Here is a 27,133-nt window from a genome sequence, read left to right on the forward strand (position 1 = left end):
CGTGTTCTTGACTCTTTTTCTCATTTGTAACTCGGGAGAAGGCACAAGGAGGGTGGGAAGAATGAAATGTCTTCTAGGGAAGGCTCTTTTCTACTCATTTTTCAAGTTCCCAAGGCTACACATGTGAAAGAAAAGAACACAATAAAAATGTCTACTGAACAAGGTAAGAGGCCCCTAGTAATGATGGAACTGCTCTGCGTCTTGAGTCTGTAGTGTCAATGCTTCAATTGTACAATAGTACTGTAGTAGGTTTAAGCCACTGTTGTTTTGGTGCAGAATCTAACTGTGTAGCCCAGGATAGCCTCTAACTAGCAGTCTTCTTACCTTAGCCTCCTGAATGTCAGGACTGTAGACATGTACTACTACGCTGATTGTATTACAGTTTTATAAGATCTTATTAGGGGAAACTCAGCAAAGAGTACATGAGATCCCTCTGTATTGTTTCTTACAACTGCATGTGAAACCACAATTATCTCAAAATAAAATGTATAGTTTTTTTAACAAACCAAAACCATCAAAAAGCTTTATCATTTTGTCTCTACTAATCAAATAAAAATGAATCAAACTCAGGGGGATAGACTATGAACATCACAACATTTGATCATCTACAAAGTACTAAGGAATAGCAAAGCTTTGAAAGTCCTCCCTCTTCCATCCAGCCTCCCTGATTTTCAGTGCTCTGTGTTCCTAACATACCCAAGTATACAGATCTCTACTAAGCACTCATCACTCTACATTGTTCATTTAAGTACCCATAGCTCCAACCTTAGTAACTGGAGTATGAGCTTCATGAGAAAAGTGTGTGACTCCCTCATCTTTGTGGCAACAATTCCATGCCCAGTGTCCAGCTCTGAACAGATGTGATTAAAGGCCCCCAGAACAAAGTGAACTGGTAAAAGATGTGGCCTGGCTCTGCCAGTCAGCAGAGGTACCTCCCAGACTCAGAGGATAAGAAAGCACAGCAGGCATGGAGGGTTATGCTCTCTACTCACTTGGTCCTCCAGAACTGTGACCAGGCCTTCGGGGAAAATGGTTCGTAGAGACCAAGGGGCTTCCAAACAATGTGCAAAGTTGAGTGACTCATTTCCCTGTGTTCCACCCTTTGCACCCTTCAAAGGCTCCCATGGTTCAGAACAGCAGGGGAAGCCCCAGGGAACACAGTGAGACAGGCAGCAATGACTAACCAAGAGGGACTGTTTTAAGATTGAAAAATGCATTCATTCATTCAATTCTTAAAGCAACCTGGGGGGCAGGGGGAAGATGACAATGTCCCTTTTCAGATGGGGAAAAGGAGAAACAAGCTGCCAAAATCATGTTAAGTGTGTCCAAATCATCTCCAGCAATATGATTTCAAAGACCAAAGTTCTGTGCTGCACTATGAGCCCCCTCTCGGCCCCTTGTTAACCCCATCATGTTCTAGATGACAAATTGAGGCTGAGAGATGACTAAGTAAGTCTCAGAGCAGGGTAGTGAACTCAGGTTCTTTCTGAATTCTCAATCTGTGCTCTTTGTCCTGAATTCTAAACTGTCCATTAGTGAAGCACTGGAGCCCAGATGCAGCACAAAGCACCAACTTTCCAACTAAGTACATCTTTCCATGGCTTATGGCATCTTCAGATGCCTACCTATTCCAAACCTCCACCCTGAGCATCCCCTCATTCCCTCTTCCCTAATCCTATAATCTCCCCTGAAGATCTTTATTCAACAGTGACCTCTTCTACAACTCTTCGGGTTACCCAGCCACGGTGTCATTAACTGTATCCTCTAGTGTTTCCATTTAGATAGAAAGCACCCTATATGAGAAATTCAGAGGACAGTCCTGTGCACATTGAATAGCAACATTCTCAATGAATTTAGTGGGAAACAATAGAGAAATAGATGGAGGCCTGTGGCACTGGTAACATCAGTAAGGGAAAGCCAGGCACCTGCCCATGAGCTTTTCCTATTCTTTACTGAAGGTGACACTCTGGCTTTTATAAAGATGAGAAACCAGAGGAAGGAGATACTAGGCTTAGGAATTAACTACTCCGCGTAAGTTCACATTTTAGCTAATGTTAATAACAGGGGAAAAAAAGCTAAGCACAGAACAATGGTGTTCCTCCTTATAAGCCTTTTGATCAAGGTTAACTTTTCAAGAGCCTCAGCCTTTCATTAGGGAAATATGTTTGCATTTCACAATTATATGTCAATTCCATGAAGCTTGTATTTCAGATTAGGAAACAAAGCATAATAATCATTTTTGTGCTAATTTCTATAATTTACAAGCAAGCCATTTGCCCTGAGACTATACATGTAAACAAACACAGTTCTCCTGTAGTCTCCTTTCGAGTTTGCTTTTTTAACAATGTCTTTTTCTCCCTCCTGTGTGCACATACATTAATTTAGCTTCCAGATTTTATTTCCTTCACCTTTTGCCCACAAATCAAACCTCAGGAAACATAGAAGTATTAGCTAGAAATAAGCTTTACACACATATAGAAACTATCAAGCGAAGATGTTCCCATTTTCTCATTCAACTATTTCCATCCCTGACTTCTCCACAAAACAGCCCCCCAAGATCCCAAAGAGAACTCTTTTTCATCTCTAGGAGGGGCATAGGTTTGATCCCCAAATAAAAGACAAGTTCAGCACATCTGGGGGCTGGCAAAACCCAGGCAGGCTTCTCCTTGCCACCCTGTGTCAAGCTCACAAAGAAAAAAAATCGTACCATCCGACATGGTTGGGAGAGTTTAATCCAAAGCAGTGCTAATTAATATCCCCAGCTTTCTGGAGGCCAGTGCCACATAGAGCTGTGAGGGCAACAAGGCTCTTCTCCCTTCAATTTTATGGGAAGAACATTTTCATTATAAAACTTCCTCCCAGACCCTCCTCTGGCAGCCCGATTAGCCCAGAGAAGGAATCAGGGGATGACCCATCTAACAGAACTTCTTCGCTCACCATTAATTTTATTATTTATACCCTACTTTAAAACTTTATTGAAGCAACTCCCTGCACACCTAACCAGAGCCCTTCTGATAACTAGCAAGTGGTACCTCCCTTGACAAGGGGTTTATGTATTTGTTACCTGCATGTGTTGAATTTGGAAAATTTGCCTTGGAGAGAAAAAAAAAAAAAAGCTAACTCCAATGTCAGCATTCATCACCACTTTAAAAAAAATAAAAGAAATGTGGAAGATTCTCACGTTACCTTTTGTGAAATGCATGTGGACCTGACAGCTCAGAATGAGCTGTAGGTGGTCTCCAGAGGCCCCTGAAAACCCTGGGGCATACCATAGTTTGAACCCCTCTACTCCCATGCAAATTGTTTGGGTAGATCTGACCCATTTTAAATCCAAACTACCAGACCACTGGCAGGCCTGGTGAAGCCTTGTGTGTTGCCATTTTGTTCTTAAACCTCACGTGTTTGGATGTGTCTCTTTCCAGCCTCCTAGAGGGACCCCCAAATCCAATCTAAATGTCTCAAATTTACCTGTTTTGTCTTTTATACATATAAATAGCTGCATTTCCACTCTCTCTTTGTTTCTCATTTTCATTTGGTTCTAATATCTGCATGTAAATGTCGGAAAATAGCATCTGTAATTGGAGATTATGAAGTATGGCCAGCTCCTGACAGGCTGCTAAGGAAGATGGATTATCCTCATTTTTCTGTAAATTTTGTCAATTTTGGAATTCATAAGCTATCAACACTGATCAAAATGGGACTTCACAGCTGTGTCAAAAGAGAGAGAGAGAGCAGGAACAAGCACAGGCGAGTGCACGCAGAAGCTGGAGTGGTTGTATGGGTGCAGCAGATTGGATACCCAGCGTCATCGTGGCCACCCTCAAATTCTGTCCCCTCCCATCTCCACTGGCTGCTCCCTCAGCATGAGCCCTAGTCTCCTGACTAAATCAAATAGCTAAATCACAAGACTGGAAGGCCACAAATCCTCCAAGGCACTCACTCAAACCCGGACTTAATTTATTGCCAGGCACTGCCTTCTTTATTTATCCTGAGAAGTCTGTGGCTGCTTTTTCCCGGGCCTCCGAGATGTTCTACTCCTTCCAGACCATCACGGCCCACTTGAGGCAATTGTGTTGGTCTCTCTCTCTCAATTTTCCCATTACTGGGAGTAAGTACTGTTGGGACTCTGTAATAGCCCGACTGCAGCCCATATCAATAACAGATGAGGTTTAATCGTCCAACACAAAAATTATTTAGGCGCAGTAAGGACATTCAATGTCATTTGCATAATGGCATTTCTATCGCACGCACCTAACCCGTCTTGCATAAACAAGGCCTTGGGACCATAAATAATAATAAATCATGACGTCTGCACGCCTCTTGCGGTAATAGGAGCCAGTCTTTGTGGAAATTATTTCAGCAGGAAATGGGCACTGTAATTTTAAAGACATGTGGCACAGTGAGGTGCAGTAAATCACACGTGTGCACACACCAACTCCAAGCAGACATGGGCCTTCCCTGAGCCCATAGTGACCTCCCCTGGGTGGCTGGAAAAGAAGGGCAGACCTCCAAGGGGAACTATCTGGGTCCTCTAGCATCTCAGCAAACAGCAGGAGAGAAAGGGCAGGACAATCATAGCCCAGCAGGAGGCAGAATAGGACTTGGAGATGGGAAGGTGCCCAGGCCTTAGAGTCAGTAGCCATCTTTGCTCTAGAAGAATGGAGGCTCCATGAGGGAAGCAACTTTTCTCTGCTTTGTCTCCTGCTGTCTCCATGACACCTGGAGCAGATTTTGACATTCAGCATTAGCCCTGGAAAGATCCTAATGCAATGGTAGTAACTCCTGGACCTGCGTAGAAGGACAAGAAAAACTCTGAGACCAGGCTAAGGGGATATGGACAGAGGTACATTCCCAGGGAGAATAGCACAGAAACCCTGAGACTACTAATCTGAGCAACAATGATAATGCCCAGGAAACTCTCAGCCTATTGGAGGCAGCTGTGGATTAAAAAAAGAAAAGAAGAAGAAGAAGAAGAACTCAAGGAACAAGGTATGTTAATTCACACATGTAATATGAGCTTTTGGTCAGGTAAGGCTGGAGGCCAGTGCTGGCAATGAATCTGAACAAACAAGCCAAGTATAGTGATACATGTCTGTGATCCCAGATATACAGGAGACCGTGGTCTGGGGCCAGCCCCCAAGCAAAATCTTGAGACCCTGTCCAAGAAAATAACTAGTAAACTTGAATGTGGCTCAAGTTATAGAGTGCCTGTAGGTTGGGGAGGCAAACACATTGGGTAGGAATCCTAGTTTCCCCGTCCAATCCACCGCCTCATCCCTCCATGCCTCAACTTCCTCATCTGTGGAACAATCCAATAACAGTACTTATCACAGACTTGTTCTGAGCAATAAACCAGAGACTGTGCAAAGTGACCAGCTCCTCATCAGTTTGTGCTCTCATTAGTCCACTTCAGGAAACAGCAAACACAAGTTCAAAAACAAGCTGTCTGTTTCTAGTTTGTGATTTGGGATAAGCTACACATCAGCTTCCTCCATCCAAGAAAAGCAGAGTAAATTGGGTCCCCACCTACTCCCAAGAGGAGCTGCGAAACAATTGGGGCTCTGCATGGGCAGGGTGAACATTAATGTTCCTCATGCATGTTAGGAAAGAAGGGAGAGCTTCCCCACACATGTCCAATGTCCTTTTGGGCCATTCCCAACCTCTGGCAATACCCTGAGGAGTTCCTGCTTTGCAGAAAAAAGTTCTGGCAGGATACACTCCAAACCAGCCACAGTGTTGCTTCTGGGAGGAAGCAGAAGTTTACAAGGGAAGTGGTAGTATGTAGTGAGATTTTTAAAGCTGGTAAGGTGTCATTACCACTGTCTGTACGTGCTGCTTCCTCACAGGATGACAAAAGCTGGAAAATGCTGACAGACCAGGAGCAAAGAGCCAATGTAACCATTCACAAAGCTGTCATTTGTCTCCCAAAGCAATGAAGGGAAAACAGCACTCGGTGTTCTGTGCAGTCCAGCCTTTGTGGCCTGAGGAGTTTGTCTACGCAGCACAATTTTCTGGGTATGGTGTGGCACCCGCAGGATCTTGGGGGTTGTGGAGGAGGGGCTCTGTGATCCCATCTTCAGCTTTGCATCTGTACCTTACCTTCAGCAGAATTTGGAAACTTTGCTCAAAAGGCAAATATAGCCTAGAGTTCTGTTTTTAGTATTGTTCCAACATTGATTTGCTAGTTTTGACAAATTGGCCATGGTTAAGTGAGACATTCACCTCAGGGAAAACTGAGTAAGAAGTATATGGGAACTTTCTCATCGTCTTTGCAACTTTTCTGTAAATTTTTAATGATTCTAAAATAGAAAAGGATATAAAACAAAGAGAGAAGCTGGACCTCACTATAGTGAGAGGAGAACAAATTAAATCTGTAATGAATTGGATTTAGAAGGTTGACATTATACAGCATGGCTTTGTGTGCGTTATACTGTAGATAGATAGATAGATAGATAGATAGATAGATAGATAGATAGATAGATAGATAGATAGATAGATAGTATATAGTACATATACATGATATAATTATATAGTGTAAATTCCTAATATACATTCAATATACCGTATATTATGTTTTTAATTCATTATAATTAAATATTTAATTTAAAATAGATAATTATAAAAATGAAATACAATTATAATAATATAATATTATTATTATACTAAATGATACACAGCATACACAGACATATATATAAAAGTTTTCTGCTGGGCATGGTGGCTCACACCTGTAATCCTAGTTACACAGGAGGCTGAGATCTGAGGATCACAGTTCAAAACCAACCAGGGCAGGAAGTCTGTGAGACCCTTATCTCTAATTAACCACCAGAAAACTGGACGTGGTGCTGTGGCTCAAAGTGGTAGAGCACTATCCTTGAGCTAAAGAGCTGAGGGACAGCACCTAGCCCTGAATTAAGTCTCACAACTGACAAGAGAGAGAGAGAGAGAGACTTTCCAATTTTATCCCCCTAGATCCCTACCACACCTCACACTCTGACCAATGAAACTAACCCCTTTCCCAGAGAAAACACATGCATGTGTTTCTGTGCTTCTACTTATCTTCTTCCCTCTACTTGTCATTGCTTGCTCACCCTCCTCCCATTCACTTCATAAGCAACCCTCCAGATTATAAGCTCTGTGGGGTGAAATGCTATATCATTCAGGCATTCTCAGAGAGCATAAATAATAACAAGTAACATCCTCAGAGTATGTCCCAGGAAACCAGTGGATTCCAGGATTAGGATGACTCCAAAGGCCTTATTCTTATGGACTTGCCATGTAGGTGGCACAGTGTAACCTAAGCAGGAGTGACAGCGGCACATGACTCTGAGAACATAGTCCCATCTCTGCCTCTGGAAGGGATGCTCCTAGATCAGAGTCTGAATATAATAACCTCCTCCCTCCCTTTCCAGCAAATCTCAGAGGCCGGATTAACTCCTCTCTTGTCCTCTGTTCCACCAAAAAGAAAACATTAATGTACATGTTTGCAGGGGAAAATTCTAATAGTGTAACTGAAATTAATAATTTATTGCGAAGATTTCTTACCCTCTCTGGCAGAAGTTCTAAAAGTGATACAAATGGTTATTTTGATTGCATTAATGGGATTTTCCCCCTTGAAGTCTAAACTCATTTGCCTGTGTAATCTGTAGTCAGACAAATAGTAAAATTGGAGGAACCTAGGGAGAAGAAAGTTCCAGCAATTGTACAATACAGAGTTTCTGCCACTGCGAGCAGCTAGGGCCTCTAGACTAGCTCTCCTCCCCAACCCCTGTTCCCAGCCACTCTGCTTCCTATCCACCTCCCTTCCCACTCCACTTTGGCCTGTCTGCTTGGACTTTCCTGAACCCTTTTTCACCATGACCGAGATCTCTGCCCTAGGAACCTCAGGCATGGTGAAATGTGTCTTGATAATTAGAGTAACAATAATAAAAGTAATATCTGAGTATCCCTTTGGGCTGGGTCCTCTGATAAGTCTTCTCCATCCCCTTTTCTTACTTATTTCATTTTATTTTTAAAATTTTATTTTGTGCCCATTGGTATTGGGGCTTGAACTCAGGGCCTGGACACTGTACTTTTGCAGTTAAAGCTGGTACTTTATCACTTGAGCCACAGCTCCACTTCTAGCTTTGGAGCAGTTAGTGGGATATAAAAGTTTTATGGACTTTCCTGACCAGGTTGGCTTCAAACCACCATTTTCAGACGTTTGGCTTCCTTCAAGATTTTCTCTTTGTCTTTGGTTTTCTATGCTTTGAATATGATACATCTCCATATCGGTATTTTTGTATTTATCCTGCTTGAAGGTCTTTGAGTTTCCCAAATCTGTGGTTTAGTCTTTGACATTAATTCCTTCTCCCTTCTCTTGCATTAGTGTTACTCCTCATAAAATTATGTCCCAGTTTTCTTGCTTTGGTAGATTTTTGTGGATGTCTGTGGTGGTAGTGGTTGTGGTATTTTTAATTTTGTTTCTTTTGAATTTCATTTTAGGAACTTCCTCCTTTTCCCTCTCCTAGTCTTGCTCCTCTTCCTTCTTCTTCTTCTTCTTTTTTTTTTTTTTTTTTTTTTTGGCTGGGAGTAGGTTTTGAACTGAAGGACCTGGTTGCTTGTTAAATTTTCTTGTTCGTGGCTTGCACTCTACAACTTCAGCTGTGCCTGCAGTTAGGCATTTTGCTGTTTAATTGAAGATGGATTCTCACAAACTTTCCTGCCTGGACTGACTTTGAACTACAATATTCCAGGTCTCACCCTTCTGAGTAGTGAGGATATAGGCATGTGCCACCAGCACCTGATAGCTTGGAAATGTTTTTCTGACATATTTTTAATGTCACTATCTTTCAATATTGACATCTTTATTCTTTATAGGTGGTATTCTACCCCCGATGAGCTCCCCAAAGGCACTCTTTATTTTGGTTACTATGTTTTTGCTTTCTGGAGTGTCCTTTGTCTTCTTCCTTAGAAATTCTGTCTCTGTACTATATTACTCTTCTATTTTTGTATGCCATTTTTTTTCCACCCCAGCCATTAAAATGTTACTCAAACTTACTTTAAATTCTCTAAGAAATCCAAATAATCCATCCTATCTAGTTCTGGTTCAGATGCTTACTTTGTGTATGCTTTGTTTTTCTTGCCTAATTTCTTGTTGAAGACTGCAGATGATACATTGACTATAAGAACTAAAATAAATAAGCTGTTAGCATGAATTTTTTGTTATTGTTTGTTATGGCACAGGATCTCATATTTGTTAGACAGTACTCTACCTCTTGAACCTAATCACCAGCTCTTTTTTGGTCCAAGGCTGGCCTTCACCTGTGATCTTCCTACCTATGCTTCCCACATATGGGATTTTAGATTATATTACCCTGCTTAGCTTATTGATTGAGATGGAGTCTTACTACTTTGTGTCTAAGCTGTGTCCAATCTCAATCCTTTTTATATCTTTTTATATCTTTATATCTTTAAAAACAACAAATATGGGCTGGGAAGGTAGCTCAGTGGTAGAGCTCTTGCCTTGCATGCCTGAGGCCCTGGGTTCGATTCCTTAGCACCACATAAGCAAAAAGAAAAAAAGCCGGAAGTGGTGCTGTGGCTCAAGTGGTAGAGCGCTAGCCTTGAGCTGAAGAACTGAGGGACAGCGCCCAGGCCCAGAGTTCAGGCCCCACAACCAGACCCAAAACAGAAAACAAAAAACAAAAACAAAACTAAACACTGATGGCTCACACCTGGAATCTTATCTACTCAGGAGGCTGAGATAGGATGATCCTGGTTTGAAGCCAGCCTGGGAAGGAAAGTCCAGAAGACTCTTATCTCTAATTAACTACTCAGAAAAAGCCAAAAGTGGTACTGTGGCTAAAGTGGTAGAGTGCTAGCCTTCAGTACAAAGAACCTCAGGGACAGCACCCTCTGAGTTCAAGCCCCATGACTGGCAAAAAAAAAATAAATTAAATAAATAAATAAATAAATAAATAAATAAATAAATAAATAAATAAACTAAAGGACTACAGGGTCTCACTAAGTAGTCCAGGCTAACTTTGAACTTAAGTTCTTTCCTCTGTCAGATCACTGAATTCTGGGATTACACGTTTGTATCCACCCTACAGGGTTCTAATGTAAGATTCCCTGCTAATCTGACAGTGTAGTTGTAACTGAATTTCCAAGCCTTTATAGATTTTGGAGCAGCTAGTTGCCCTGTGATGGCAATTCTTTGATGGGTCAAGAGAATCAAAACGTGTTGCTTTTCCATCTGTTCAGCTCTGTCTCTTGTAAAGATGGGCATGACAATGTCTAAGTCTCACTTGTCAGAGCCGAAATTTCTCTACTGACGTACATTATTTAGCAGCTCAGCAAAAGTCTGTGAGTGGTTAACCCTCCCCTGTTTTTATCTGAAAATGTTTTCATTTACCTTTACTGTCTTATTTTATGATCATGTATCTAATTATAAGTGGACTGTTACAGGCCAGAGGTGGAGCATATGTTTATAATCCCACCATGCAGGAGGCAGAGATGAGAGGATTGTGGCTCAAGGATAACCCTAGGCAAAACCCACAAGACTCTACCTGAAAAAATCACAACTGAAGCAAATAAAGATCTGGGTGAGTGGTTCAGGTAGTAAAACACTTGCAAGAGGCCCTGAGTTCAATCCCTACCATATCCTAGTTTGTATCTTTTAATGAGTTGACATTCTTTATCTTAATGAAGTCACCCTTTTCACATACTCCCTCTATTGATAGAACTCTTTGTCTTTCAGTATCTACAAAAAAGCAAGCCTCTTACCCTATTCTTTTCTAAGAGTGCTTTGCATGGCTGCTGGGTGCCTGTGGCTCATGCCTGTAATCAATCCCTAGCTATTCAGGAGGCTGAAATCTGAGAATCAAGATTCAAAACTGGCCAGGCAGGAAAGTCCATGAGACTCTTATTTCCAGTTAGGCACCAAAAAAGTGGAAATTAGAGCTATGTCTCAAGTGGTAGAACACTAGCCATGAACATAAAAGCTAGCCTTAAGCACAAAAGCTCCGGGACAGATCTTAGACCCTGAGTTCAAGCCCTAGGACCAACACTTCCTCTTTAGTTGCTTTTATCATTTTCCAATTGTCTTTGATGTTCTTCAAATTCACTATAGTTTGTCTATATACTTTTATTTAACTTGCTTGGCTTTAACTTGCTTAGCATTGAATATTTCTGTTCCATCAAGTCCTTAACCATGCTTTCTTTATTTTTTTTTTCCTCTCTCTGTTTTTTTGTGCAAGTCCTGGGACTTGAGCTCAATCCTGGGTGCTATCCCTGAGCTTTTCTGCTCAAGGCTAGAGCTCTTCCACTTTCAGCTTTCTGTGTGTTTAATTGGAGATAAGATTGTTAGGGACTTTCCTGCCCACACTGTCTTCTAACTTTGGTCCTCAGATCTCAGTCTCCTGAGCAGCTAGGTTTATAAGCATAAGCTCCCAGTACCTGGCTTAGCCATAATTTCTTAAAATATTGCTTCTCTTGTCTTTCTTTAATTTAATATTTCCAAGTCCAACTATCTTGAACTTTCTCATGACAGTTCCTTCCCAACTCTTTAGCTTTTTATACTATCCTCCAGGTAATTTCCTCAACTCTGTCTCCCATATCACCAATTTTCTGTTTAGCTATTTCTTATCTGGTACTTAATCTATAAACTGAATCTTTCATTCTGATGGCTGTAATTTTTATTTCTAGAAAGTTTATTTGTTTCTTTTTCTAATGTGCATCTTCTGTTTTCATAGTGATCTGTTCTTTTATAGTTCTAGTCCTTATTTCATATCTCTAATGATTTCATAGTCTCTTCCAAATTGTCTCCTAGATTCTTAGAGTACTGATCCTCTGGTTAAGAGCTGTGAGCTCCTATTTAGTAGTTATCACCCACTCTGTAAGCCTATAGTACATACTGCAAACTGGATTATGGAAGGACCCAGATGATACCTTTTTAAATGCTTCTAGAAAGCATCCAGGGATTTTGCTCATATAAGTCAAATTTTTATATTAATTTCTATTCTTGGGCCTGTTAAAGCATGACATGAAGTGAAACAGCACACCTATATATAGTACAGGCTTAGGATTTTAACTGTTCAAGGAAAACCTTTATTTTTCTGGAGTCCCACATGGAATGAAGTTTCCTTACTACATCTTGGCTTGTAGATGAGCCTGACCTAGTGCCCAGTTCTTGGACAGTGAAGGCCTCCCAGTGTCAAGTTGTTTGCATGGTTTCAGTCCCATATCCTGTGTCACATTGGTCTAAACTCACATGTTCTGTCTTAATATCAGCATCAAACCCTAGCCCCTGTTCAACTACTTTCCTGCACCACCAAGACAGTTGCTCATACATTTAAAAGTTCTGGTACTTAGCTCTCTCTTCATTTCCAGTTCCTGAGTTCCCACTTTCTTTCATCCTAAGATACACTTTGTCTTTTATTTTTACACTTGATCCAGTATTTCCATTGTTAATAACCATCAGAAATCTGTGCCCTTTAAAAAATAATAATAATTTATAACCTAATAAAGGTTTTAATTGTTTTTAAGAGCTTTGTGAATAGCCAGATTCCTTAAGGCACACTTGTAATGTACCCTCAAAATCAAAGAAGCTATAGGACCAGAATTATCTATCCTCTTTTCTTTTTGTCATTCCAAGTACTGCTTAGCCTTGTCTGAGGGAACAGTCTGTACCTACAGTCACTCCTCACATAGTCCCTTCAGCTGCAGTGATTGTCATTACTGTATGCCACACAGCACAGCACAGGTGGTCAATGTCACTGACATGGCAGATCTGTAAAAATTTCTTGGATGAATGAATGAATAAATGAATGAAAGAATATCCCAGCAAGGTGCAGGCAGCTCCTTGACAATTTATTTGTAATCTTTAAACCCCACATTCACAGAATTTGCCTGTCATCAGAAAGAGTGGAACAGACAGGAGGAAAAACTGTAAACACGTCAAAATAAAAATAAGAGATGGACTTCCAACTAGATTTCCCCACCACCCAGAATATGAGAGCTGCATTGGATCTCCAGAAAAAGTCAGTCCTGCCCAATACCTCAAATGCAAACTGTGGTCCAAAGAGATAAGTTCAAGACACATCACTGCAATTTTTTAAATCCTCCAAACATCTCTCAATCTTGTGAAATGGGCACAATGATTCTGGGAAAGTATCCTAGTGCTCAAATCATAAAAAGACAAGGAATGCTCAATTGTTTAGAAAATATTTTCAAAGCTTCTTAGGAACAAATAGGCATCCCCAGGTAAATCTCCAGGCAGCAAAGCAAAGAAGCACTTGTATTACATGGCATACACCTGTAATCCCAACTACTATAAAAGCTAAAGCAGGATAATCATGAGTTCAGTGCCAGCCTAAAAAAAGTTAGCAAGACTCTATCTCAAAAATGAAATACAAACCAGAGGTAGGGAGTACATGGTACATGGCTTAAGTGAAAAAAATGCTCATGAGCCTTGACAAGATAAATGAAAACTAAAACTTGATCATGGTGCCTCACCAGTAGTGGCTCATGCCTGTAATCCTAGCTATTCATGAGGCTGAGATCTGAGGGTCACAGTTAGAGGCCAGCCTGGGCAGAAAAGTCCATGAGACTCCTATCTGTAATAAAATACTTAGAAAAAAACTGGAAGTGGCACTGTGGCTCAAGTGGTAGAGTGCTAGCCTTATATACAAAGAGGGTCAGGGACAGCACTCAGGCCCAGAGTTCAAGCTCCAGGACTGGGGGGGGGGGGTCGGGGAAGGGAGAGATAAAGGGGGAGGGGGTAGAGAAAAAGGGAAAGGGAGAGGGAGGGAGGGAGAGAGAAGGAAGAGAGAGAGGGAGGGAGGGAGGGAAGAAGGGAAGGAGGGAGGGAGGGAGGGAAGGAGGGAGGAAGGGAGGGAGGGAGGGAGGGAAAGAAGGAAGGAGGGAGGGAGGGAGGAAAGAAAACTAAGTATTGGTTTAGCATCTCAGTTTGTGGAAAGATGTTGTACCCCTCTCTCCTCACACTGGAAAGAACTAGAAAAACTCCTGGCCCCTCCCTCCTTGCCATGTGGGACCATTTTCACCACCTTTCTAGGTCCCTGCCCATGGAAGTTGTGGCTACTTCTGATCTTGGCTTACTGCTTCCCCTGTGACCTTGGCTGAGTCACTGCACCTAGCTCACTAGATCCCTTTGTCTTGTCTGTGCAAGAGGACAATAGGAGCTGTGATCTGGTGAGGAGATGGGCAAGGTCCTCTGCAAACTGAGCCAGGCATCTGGTAGCAATGAATGCAGTGACTACATCACTTGCTACAGCCTCAATTAAGACTCAGTGCATTCCTCAACAAGTTGTCACGTGGAAAACGAACTTTACAACTTTGGTGGGGGGGGGGAGGATTAGGTGGGGGGACCGGGGGGAGGCTGGGAAGGGATGGGAAGGGGAAACAAAGGAGGAGGCCACAATGCTTGATAAGAAATGTACTCATTATCTTGCCCATCTCTGTACAGTATTTTCACAATAAAAAATAAATAAAAATTAAAAAAAACTAAACATAAGATTACCCTATAATCCAGCAATACCACTCCTGGCCATCTACCCAGAATATTACAAGTCTGGGTGCAGTAAAGATACATAACCATGTTCATTGCTGCACTATTCACAATAGCCAAATTTTGGAAGCCAAATTATAGATGTCCTACCATAGATGAGTGGATCAAAAATATGTGATACATATATACAATGGAATTTTACTCATCTATTAAAGTGAATAATACTGTCATTTGGAGGGAAATGGATGGACCTAGAAAAATTATGTTAAGTGAAGTAAAAAAAGAAAGCTCAGAAAGACAAACAGTGCACGTTTTCTCTCAAATCTGAAAGTTAGATCTAAAATGCAAGCATACATAAAATATACAGAGTTTTATGCATATACACACAAACTGAGTAAAGAATGGTATACTTAGGGGAGGAATCTAAAGGTATAACTCCTCTGAACAACTAATGAACTGCATTTTTTAAAAATGAATACATGTCAGGCACTTGGCTCACACCTACAATCCTAGCTACTCAGGAGGCTGCGATCTGAGGATCATGGTTCAAAACCAGCCCAGGCAAGAAAGTCCATGAGACTCTTCTCTCCAATAAATGGCTGCAGTTCAAGTGGTACAGTGCCAGCTTTGAGCACAAAGAGGCTCAGTGACAGCACGCAGGCCCAGAATTCAAGCTCCAATACCAGCATACACACACACACACACACACACACACACACACACACACACACACACACACACACACACACACACACACACAATGAATACCAGGAAGCAGCAACAAGTTTGGGGGGAAAGGTAAGAGGAGGGCATGTGAAAGAAGGGAGGAAGGGTGAGCAGATGCAGTCATTATATTCATTGTACATAAGGTAAAAATTGAACTATGTAACTTGAAGTTAGGGATGGGTGGGTGGGAAAATGGAGGAGAAAGATGGAAGGGATGGCATTGATCAAGATGCACTGTATTCATAACCTGACAAAGGGAACTATAACCTCCATACAATCACATCATCATCATCATCATCATCATCATCATCATCATCATTATCATCATCATCATCATCACCACCATCATCATCATCTTAAAAAGACTGCATCATGAGCTCTGGCAAGACAAAGGTGGGTACAGACCAATGTATCTGTGCAGGCTTCCTAGTGAAGGTAGGACTCATGCTGGACAGGTGAGATTGAGACACCATACAGAGAAGTAGTGAGTAGAGCTCAGAATTTGAACAACTTTAAGAAAGTAATAGAACACAAGTGATTTTTTTCTTTCTTGCTATTGTTTCTAACGTATTTGTAAGGTACCATATGATTTTTTTGATGCTTTGTATGTCCCTCCCCCATGGTATGATCCCTGTTTTCACTGTATTTGATGTTAGTATAATTTGAGGAGGGGAAGGGAAAAAACAAATTGTTTAAATAGGGATACAGGTTGACCCATTGCAACAATGAGATGTACAAGACACTATGTCGAAAAACGAACTTTACAATTTAGGCAGGGGTGGGGGGAGTGTAGTTGTGGATATGGGAGGGAAGGGATGGTAGGGGGAAAACAAAGGAGGAGGCAACAATGCTTAATAAGAAATGTACTCATTACCTTGTTCATGTGATTGTAACCCTTCTGTACAGTATTTTCCCAATAAAACACTTATTTTTTTAAAAAAATAAAGTAATAGTAACCTGCAGTACCAGAGATAATGAGTCAGAAGGTTCACCTAGGTCTCTCTTGGCCTGCAGATACTATCCAGCTCAATTTCAGAGAATTCTAGAAAAATTGAGAAGGTGTGGAGGGACTATTTGGGTATTCAAATCAGATTTCCAAATCAATCTCCTCAAGATTGGCAAAGATTCAAAGTCCATCCAGGTCCTAACTCTTCTTGTCCATAAAAGCCAAGCATCCCAGATCCTGTACAAGGTATGGGATCCTTTCAGCCTTTGGTCTAGGAGATCTAGGAAGCCAAATTCTGCAGGCCAGATGCCTCCAGCCATGAGCATTCTCTATTTACCATGATGTGGTATATAAATATCAAAATGTTCAACACTGTGGTATGACAAAGACTAAAAAGTCTGAACAAAGGCATGTCTGCATCATGTCTGTTTCTTTACGCTCCAAAACATAGGGTTTCCCTTTCATGGACACTGCACAATATCCCTCATCAGAGAAGTCATAGACAAACTATGATGTTCTCATCTTCCTCAGAAGTGGAGGCTGAAGGACAGATGAGAGTGCCTGAGGTCCATGCTAACCGATAAAACCTTCTCCAACTGGAGGGAGGGAGCATTCCCCTAGGGTATATTTAGATAGCAGAGATCTCAAGTCCCCAAGAACCTTGAGTGGGAAAATCCAGGAAGAGCTTCCCTGTGCACCTGTGGGTTTCCTAGCTCAGGAGGGGCTGTTTGTTAGGAAGGCTGCATTCCTGAGCAGTGATCACAGCAGCCCCACCACTGCAAAATACACTGACTACTAGCACATGACATAGAGCCCTGTAAAACCCACAGCAAAAATTCTAAAAGTACTAGGGAGTACCATAACCACTGATTGACAGCCCCCACCAGAAACTATGTGAAAATTCCTTTTTTGGTTTAAGTGTCAGGGAGAAAAATAGCCAATTTGTCCCTGGTAGACAACCAGTAATACACAAATTACTGTTTCCTGTTCTCTTTGACCACCAAGAAGCTCAAAACCAAATTACCATTCAACTGCTGTAAACCTGGGGTCCTGGCTAGGGACTGAAGTAGGTGGGAATAGGTTAAGAAACAGAGAGGAAAGAAACAGTGCATTGTGGGGCCATTATTCCTGATCAAATGCTACAGACTAGACCAACTCTGACAGAGCAGATAGCCATTTCTGAGGGTATGGTGATATTGCCATAGCAATCAATAGCCTCCTGGTTCCCCAATCACCCAAGTTACTTCAGAGCAGCTGGAATAATCTTCCAGTCTATTATATCGGATCCTGCTATTTCCTGCTTTATAATCTTGTGGAAGCTTCTTGCCCTCAGGATAAAACCCAAGGCACTGGTCTTGGCCCTGGCCCCCAAGTTAGTTCACATCAACCTTCTCTACCCCATTAACTGCATCTCATGCCACTTCTTGCCTTCCATGCTCACTAGCCCACAGGACATCTTTTGGTTACTGTATCCAGGTCTTTCCAATTTTAGGCCTTTACATAGGCTGTTCCCTCTGCCTGGGAAACTGTCCCTACCTCTCTTCACCACCTTTACCTTCAAGGTGTCATCCTCAGAGAGATGCTCCCTGACCCTATCGAAGAGTTCTCACTCTCTACTCGCATCACATCCTAGTCTTCTCCTCAAAGGACCATTACTCTATAATTATCATTAATAACACCATTTTGCTGGTAATGTGTTAATGTCTGTCTCCATCGATATGAAGTAAATTCTGGGACCCACATCTGTCTTTGTTACTGCCAGTCTCCTCAGAACTTAACACAGTACCTGGCACAGAATTAGTAACTATTTGCTGAAGTCAATCAATTAATCAACCAATAAACTAGTAGATGTGGACACCAGTGGAGGGCAAGGAATGGACCCCAAAGGGGTGTCTGTACTTACAAGAAGCAGGGGATGGAGATTGAGGTGCACTTACTAACCACATCACTTGGGGCTCTTCTTTACCTTTTCCCTATCTCAGTCTCCCTATCTGCTGTATGAACATAGTTGATGGTCTATTCTGCCTTGGGGAGCTATTGTCAGTTAGGGTGCTATATAAGAGTTTGTTGGTGTTCAGGTATTTATTGTGCTCTGCCAGACCTGCCCTGCTACTGGCTATAGCACTTATTGATAGGACATGGGTGTGTTTAATCCCCCCAGAGGGACCAGGCACTGAATGCCCAGGCAGAGGGTATTGGGCATTGTCTGTAAGCATTAAAGCTGACATCAGCCACTGATATCCAGACCTCTGGCCATGGCATCCTCATCAGAAACCCCAGCCTGCTCAATCTGTCATACCTTGAAGTCATACATTGGCGTCCCAAGTCCCTGTAGCCTCCAGCTTTATGCCCAGGGCCACAGCCACGGTGGCCAGTGATGATGTACCCTGCCTACACTAGCAAGGATTCCAGGTTTGCAGGATGGGGGAACTGCCCTCCAGTGTCCTACCCATGTTTCATTTAAAAAATCTGTTATCTCCTCTTTTCCTTCCCTTCTTTCCAATGGTCTTTTCTCACTCTTCCTATCCTAAGATAGGAAGATTCTTTCCAGTCAAAAGGGCTTTGACATTTAGCTAATCAAGTCCACAATGGATCATTAAACTACCAATACAACATATGAGTGAAATACTAGAGTCTACTTGAATGCCTCACGGGATGGGAAGCTCACTGCTTCATAAAGAGACCTGGACCGCTGTTTGAAAGTTGGGACATTCTCTTAGTCAAATAGACTAGTCAAATAGACTCCAAGTCTTCCCTTCTGACCAAACAGCCCCAATCTCTCAACTTAGTCATCCCTCCCAAGAAAGAATTTTTCATTGCTTCCTGGGTACACTCAACTTTGTCTAACAGAGTGTGGTTTGATGACCTGTGAAAGGAAGACAAGATGAGAAGAAGAAAAGCAACTTGGACTGTCACTGTCCTAGACCTCGGTCTAACTCTTCCAGAGACTGCTGTGGTTCAAGGGGAAGCCCCAGATCTCCTAACTCAAGCTCAGCTCCCAGGATAAGTAGGTTGAACACACACACATACACACACACACACACACACACACACACACACACACACACACACACACACACACACACACACACACACTGAGGAAACTGTCTCCCTCTAAAAATCAGTAGTCAGCCTGGCCATGCTACAAGGTAGGGGGTCAGTGGCTACCAGCCTGGCTCTGCTCTTGGTTTTACATGTTCCCTTCTGCTCTTGGCCAAGTCACTGCACCAGCTCACTGGGCCCTGGATGATAGGAATACTTAGGATGATAGAATACTTAGAGGAGCAAGTAAGGTTCTCCATAGCCTAAAGTAGAAACTATGATAAGCAATGAATATAGAACACCTCTGGCATTTACTATGGCCTTGATAATAGCTCAGTGCAGGTATAAACTCCCATACTACCACTCCTCTAGATCTCTGCCTGAGCCATTCCTTCTACCTTAATCTCTCTTCAGCCAATCTTATCATCTCCACAGATCTGAATCCTGCCAGCCCTACATCACCTAATCCAGGAAACCTTTTCCTTTTCCAACTGGACATGTCTGTCTCCCCACCCCTTCTTATGCCTCCTCTACCTCCCTGTAGTGGGACACAGACCCATTTGTGAGAAAAACAAGCTCCCTGAAGGCAGAAAGCATCATCCAGAGCTTCATCTATCTCCTGCAGTACCTGGCTCCTTGCGGGAGCTGTTGAGGCCATCCCTGCTGGCCAAGCTCTGTTATGCTGGGCAAATAAATGCAAGCCAGCCTAGAGAAACACCACCACTCAGAGGGCTAAGCAGCTCATCAGAGCAGGAGACATTTCTGGTGGCTTTCTCTGTCAGACAAGGGACAGACCTTTTCCTGGTTTAACCCCGTCACCTTTGAACTTCCTGGGAGGTCAACAGTCCTTTCCCCTTCCCCAGCTGTCTCTCTGTCTCTAGCCCTATGGGAGAGAAGGCCCTGGGCCCATTCCATTTTGCACCCGTATTGATCTGTTGGCAGCAATGGGCTGGATAATTAGCCAGGAATTAGGGTTTCTATTACAGCCAGGAGGCTGCTCCAGCTGATTTATCACCTGAATAATTTACTGTGATTGAAAGGAAATTAAAATGAACTCCATTTGACAACTGTGAGCTTTTATGGGCTTTAGTGAAGGCTCAAAAGCCAGATTAATAGCCTGGTGTTGGTTAATAGTCTGCCGAGGGTAAATACTGCAGTCTGCTTGCACTCTGCGGCCTTCCTGTGGTGGCCGGAGGAGGGACCCACTCCACCAAAGCCAGTACCCATGACAGCCCAGCCAGCATCAAGGCAAGTTTTACTGAAACAAATTCTACTACTGCGGTGTCAGCAAACGCACACACACCACCACCACCACCACCACCACCACCTACATATACACGCAGGCTATGCACACATTCACCACCATTTGTCCCTTTACCCCACCCCACCCCAAGTTGATTTTTACTCATTCTCCATGAAGGGAAAACAGAATTGCTTTTTCAATAACCATTTGGAAAAAGGAAGTGTTTCAAGGTTTGGAAAGTTTATAGCCATTACTACTGAATAGATTTTTTTCTATGCTGTTTTCCATTTTTCATCTGAAACACTCACCTGGCTGCCTAGGTGCCTCTGTGGCACAAACCTCTCAGGGAATGGCTGTGAGAGAGCAAGCATGACCACTTGACTAGCTCACTGGACTGAGTAGCATGAACTGTCGGGGGGCCCTCCTGGCTGCTCCTTAGTCCTGGGGAATAAGTGGTATAGTACTGTGGGTAGTATAGTATTGCCCATAGGAGTGGGTCTCTATTAACATCTGCCACCAGGGCAAAAGGTTTAACAAGTTTCTCGATGACAGCCCAAGCCAGGGCTACACACACAAGGCAGAACTGGGAAAAGCAGTAAGATGAGGAGGCTCTAAGTTCCCATTAGTGACTAGCAGAACCCCAGCATGTCTCTGAACAGGAATGCTTCTCCAAGGAGATGGGGTAGGTAATTCAGCAGACTGTGACCTCCCTAAGCCAAGGGAGGACCCTGAGAGTTCTGGAACATCCCACAGGCTCTGCCTTCAGAAGGCCACCTGCATGCTAGCAGACCCCCCGCAGCACATAGGGGCCTATGGCACCACTTTACACAATATGGTTCAAAATCTGATTCCAGCTCTGTGGCCCCTATAATCCTGAAAATAGGGTGAACAATCCAGAGAGATGTTCTAATCCACTCAAGGGGGAATCACAAACTGCCCAGCCTGCTTAGCCAGCATGTCAATGAAAGAGCCAATGAAAGGCTACATGTGAAAGAACTTTGAAAAGTGACAGCTATCCACATGTGTAAGGAAGATCTCTGTGGTCACTGTAGGATCCTATTGCTGTCACCTCCAACCATGATAACTAAGACCATCGCTATGAAAAGCAAGGTCCAGATAAAGCACCTTGTTCAACCTAGCAGAGCCAGGACTAAATCAAGCCAGCAGAAGTAAAAGTAACAGCAACCTCCACCCAGGCCTCTAGGCCACAGAGACACATAAACTCACGTAGCTTGATGTGTACGCTAATGAAAGAAGTAGGCAGCCTCCACAGCCAGCAGCTCAGGGCCTCCTTCCTGTGTCACCTCCATGCCACTCTGGGGTTCACAAGGCAGATCCCATGGAACACACACCAGACTGAAAGTGGGTAGGAGGAGACTCAAGGAACCTGTACCCTTGACCTGCATCCTTGCCCATCTGCAGCCCCTTGCTCCTGCCATCATTTGTCCAGATTGATTGGGAATGGGGTGTGAGGGTATGTCATTCATAGTCCAGTGCCTGTGTGTGAACAGGCCAGCTCCACGGCCTCACCTTCCATCTCTCCTCATTACCACATGCCATTGGGAGGTGACACAGATTAACCAGAAAACACTGAGTCAGTCATTATCGTTCAGATTGTTCAGTCTGCCTGCTGGCCCCGCCTCAGAGCTCACAGAGAGACAGACTTGTGACATGCCCGCAACACTCTGAAGGACACTGCTAGAAAAAAAGTCCCCACCAAACTTGTAATGCAGGGCTCCTTCCTGTCCTTCAGTACCACAACCATGTCCCCTCCTCAGTACCCTTGCCCTTGATACTCCTAATTCTTTCTCTCCACACTGCATCAGGACCCATAGAAACTACACTCTTGTTCATGGCCTCCAAGTTCATGGTAGGCTGCTCCTGTGAACTATGGGCAGAGCTGGCACCTGATTCATCCTCATCCCTCTTATGACTGGCACTGTGCCAGCCCTGAATACAAGAAATATGTCTGAGTGAGTAATGAGAGAGTAAGTAAGTTGAATAAGACACATGGGTGGCTTCAGAACTCTTCTTCCTTCAGGTCAGCCTCACTGTCACTATGCAGTCTTTCCTAATATCCGGTGTTACGTGAAGCAGGTCTCTCAGAACCTCGGTTTCCTTGTGAATCTTGTGAAGTGCAGAGAATTTCTCTGACCCAAAATGGCTATGTTCACCCTTTACCACATACTTCCTAAGCAGCTTCACACAGCTCTGTCCTCTCTCAGCCTCCAAACAATGAGAGAGTCGAAGGCTTGCCTCTCTTGTCCCTGCTAGCCCTAAAGTTATGTGATTATGACAAACTGTCATAAGATTGTAGCCTTGGAGGCCTTCCTTACTTCTCAGGACCCAGGAGAACTTCTAGACCTTCCTCTCCATGAGAGCTTACACAAATGGGCTACATTGCTTTAAATGTTCTGTGGGAAAATTCCAGGAGCATCATCTGATTAGCATTAAGGAGAGGCTCAGTGAAGCCAGTGCTGCCATCAGTACCGGCTGAGAAAGTGCTGGGGACAGTTATTGCTTATAGGCTCTGTCCCATTCAATAGATGGCTGCTCTTAGCAGCTAGAACAATGTCTATGTTGCCTATGGCTATAAGGTGGCCAGCTGAGGACCTGGCATAGACAAGGCATCAGGAACTATTGTTCAGAATTGAACTTGGCACTTTTATGACCATATTCAGGCCCTGAGATTTTTTTTCAATAATATCTTTCAGTAAAATCTTGCTGGTCCCATCTATACAGGCAGTGACTGACTCCTCTGCACAGGGAGAGCAAGCCAGTCATACAACAAGGGTAGTCCTCTGGTTTTTTTCCCTCTCTTCTAATGCCCCATGAAGAAGCTTGTCTAATGACAGACTTCTTCATTCCCTTGGATGTTACAGACTCTAATAGCATGTCAGGGTGATCTGACAGAAGGCCTGGCACTTTATGGCTGTGAGACACCCCCCAGGACAAATAGTGATTATATATTTGGAATATTACCCTGGATGATAGAAGAAAGACCCAAGACCACCTCAAGTGGCCCAGTGATAACTATACCCCCTTGTCCAGGGAATCCTGAGAAAGGACTATTGAGCAATGACAGAGCAGTCAAACCAGTCACTTGCCCCCTGGCTGGCCAGAGAAAGAGGTGCCAGAGACCACTGACCATTCCAAACAAGTCCCACTGGGATGTGGAGACTGGCCATGTTTGGCCAAGAACAATGAGAAGCCCATTCTGAGTAGCATCTCTCAAATGCCCCTGCCTCCAGGTAGCCAGCTGAGTGACCCAGGCCTGAACTATGGTGGCAGAAGCTGTGAGTGTGCATCATGAGCGTACCTGCTCTGGCTTGATGGGCTCCGTGGTGGTGAAGATGTCCGAGTAGTGCTGTCTCTCAAACACACGGTCCAGCACCTCTAGCTGCTGCTGCGTGAACAGGTCTCCCCGCATCTGCTTCCGGAGGAAATCTCTGCCTGGAAGTGAGTGGCCATTGGGCACCGGAGACTCTTGAATGCCTTTGATGAATGTGAGAGAAGAAGGGTAAGGTAAGGTTACACAGCTTGCTAAAGGAACACAGCTTAGACCCTGAGACTTGGAAGAGGCCCTGGCCACCCTCTAGCCCACTCCCTCCCATTGTTGTAATATCATCCACCAAAAAGGCCTTCAGCATAGCTGAGCCAAAACCAGCACTATGCCTTTGAACTTCTAGAACTGTGAGATAACTCAACCTCTTTTTCTTTATAAAGTCACTTCCCTGAAATATTTCATATAGTAACAAAAACTGGACAAAATATAGGACATCATTATTTTCCCCATTTGTCAGATGAGAAAATTGAGACCTAGAGACATTTGATGATATGCCTGAGATTAGAGCTGAGGTTGATTCAGAGGCGTCATCACAGGTATTAATGCTCCTTCTATACTGAAATTCGCTCTGGTGGTACCATTTTCCCCAGAGCTAATGTCCTCACCCAGTACAACTGCCACCACATAATATGACCATTCAATAAAACACTGTTCTGGAAAGGCAATAGGGAAACAGACATTCTCATACAGGTGGTCACACACCTATGCAAGGCAATTTGACAAAATCTATCAAAATCACAAGTATATGTTCCCTTTGATAGAGTGATTGCATGGCAGGGGATTTATTTTACAGCCTCATTTACACATATGGAAAGTGATGTATGGACAAGGTTGTTAGAGTAAGAGATGGAAGCAACCCAAGGTTATTTTACAGGGGATTGGTTAAACAAGCCATGTGCATGTGCATAATGAATAGTCTGCACAGTAAGGACCACAGGCTCCTCTGTGAGTCAGCATGGAAAGATTTTCCAGATACATCCTTAGCTGAAAAATGAGCAAGGTACAGACAGCACATTGTACATAACACATAGCACTTTGCTTAAAATAGGAAGAAAATAAAGCTGTATAGTACATATTTTTATAAACTCAGATTTATATTATATAAGCCTTATTTTCTAGCGCATGGACTATAACAAAAAGTACTACACACAACAATAGTCACATAGAGATGAATGATATAGGAGAAACATTTACAGCAGAACTTCATTCTGAGAGGTAGGAACTGAGTAGATGAGGTAAGGTGGGGGAGAGTATTTTCACAGCATATTTATCCCTGTTTGATTTTAAAATTTTAAACATGTTAGCTATTTGGAAACATAAGGGGTTTTGTTCTTTAAAAAAAAAAAGCCTGGGGGCAGGGAAGGTGGCTCAGTGGTAGAGCGCTTGCCTTGCATGCCTGAGGCTCTGGGTTCAATTCCTCAGCACCACATAAGCAAAAAGAAAAAAGCCGGAAGTGGCACTGTGGCTCAAGTGGTAGAGCACTAGCTTTGAGCTGAAGAGCTGAGGGACAGCGCCCAGGCCCAGAGTTCAGGCCCCACGATCGGACCCCCCCCCCAAAAAAAAAAAAGCCTGGTGTTGGTGGCTTATGCCTGTAATCCTAACTACTCAGGGGCTTGAGATCTGAGGACTATAATTCAAAGCCAGCCCAGGCAGGAAAGTTTGTGAGACTCATCTCCCATCAACTACCAAAAATCAGGAAATAGAGCTGTGGCTTAAAGTGGTAGAGTGCTAGCCTTGAGCATAAAAGCTCAGGGACAGCACTCAGGTCCTGAGTTCAAGCTCTAGAACTGGCACACATACACATACACACACACACACACACACACACACACACACACACACACACACACACACAAACACACACACACACTAATATGGTAGTATATATCTATAAGCCCAACAATTTCAGAGGTGGAGACAGATAGATCACAAGTTGGAAACTACCCTGGGCTACATAATAAGACCCTGACTCAAAAATAAAATAAAAACAAATATCAAGTACAAATGAAAACCCAGAAACATCCGTTAAGAAAGTGCAAGATTAGATTCTCTGCTTTCTGCAGTTTTAGCTATTCACTCTATAAGTCTTTGGTGATGATGCTTACAAATAGGATAAAATAACTTTTGGAAGTCTTTGGCTTGACCTATGCATGATGAAAGCAAGTACAGAAGACAAAGATTCTGGAAAGGCAATGACCTTGGGTCTACCATTCTTTGGGACTCTGTACCATCTATTGTCCCTGGGGGCCTAACTAGAGATATTGAAAACCCAGGCTGAGGTAGAGCATCTGCCTATGGTGTCAGGAAGCCACATGGGCACCTGCTCTCATATTGAAAGGTGCCCTGGCACCAGGCCTTATCCAGATCCCACCCCTGCCATTATAGCTGCCCTACATGTCACCCACTGGGAAAAAAATCCCACCCATGTGAGGAATGAGATCAAACGAAGGAGTATAAAGCAATGGGATATCCTGTCACTGAGAATCAGCTACAAGTTGAGACTTCTTCAACTGCACCCTACAAAGTGAAGACACCAATTCCTGGCATTCATATGAGTATTAGCTTTTCAGAGTCCCCATGGAGGCTGGCAGGCTCAGGGCACCCAAATTTTGAGTAGGGAAGGGCCTTCAGAAGTGGCTTACAAGCTCCTGAGAAAATAGATTCCACTTCGATTTTAACCCCAGAGGATACCTAGGCAGGGAACAGTCTAAATCATCAGATACCGCCACAAAATAGAAGCTGGTCTGTCTCATGAGTCCCAGCATAAAACCCAGATGTCTCTTCTGACAGCCTGTGACACTGACCTTCAAGACAGATGCTTGTCAGGCACTGGTGGCTCAGGCCTGTAATCCTAGCTACTCAAGAGGCTGAGATCTGAGGATCACGGTTCAAAGCCAGCCCAGGCAGGGAAGTCTGTAAGACTCTTATCTCCAATAAACCACTAGAAAACTGGAAGTGGTTCTGTGGCTCAAGCCACAGCCTTGAGCTGAAAGAGCTCAGGGACAGCGCCCAGGCCCAGAGTTCAAGCCCCATGACTGACAAAAAAAAAAAAAAAAGACAGATGCTTGTTCTTGCCCACAGGACATTATCCATAGGCCCTTCTTCCATCAGGGCCTATTTTATGGATACCATTTGCCTGGTTCCCAAGACTAGCAGGATGCGGGAGCTCCCAGCCTAGTCTGTACATATACACATACACATCACACCTCACATACACATATGTTACAAATACACCACACACAGGCATCACACTCATGCAACCCACACACATATACTAACACCATACATATACCATACATACACACTCACATATACACATGC

General features: G+C 43.3%; 1 protein-coding gene across 4 annotated transcripts in view; it reads right to left on the reverse strand.

The window, feature by feature from the left end:
- Pax5 (paired box 5) overlaps positions 1–27,133 on the reverse strand; it is a 180,882-nt gene that overhangs the window by 88,550 nt on the left and 65,199 nt on the right. For all 4 annotated transcript variants that reach the window (XM_070009992.1, XM_070009998.1, XM_070009993.1 and 1 more), the window contains exon 6: positions 23,786–23,961. In XM_070009992.1, the coding sequence (XP_069866093.1) occupies positions 23,786–23,961 (176 nt within the window). The remainder of the gene's footprint in view (positions 1–23,785; positions 23,962–27,133) is intronic.

Source organism: Dipodomys merriami, unplaced genomic scaffold (assembly GCF_024711535.1).
Source record: "Dipodomys merriami isolate MVZ:Mamm:240054 unplaced genomic scaffold, mDipMer1.0.p SCAF_11, whole genome shotgun sequence".
Taxonomy (NCBI): domain Eukaryota; kingdom Metazoa; phylum Chordata; class Mammalia; order Rodentia; family Heteromyidae; genus Dipodomys; species Dipodomys merriami.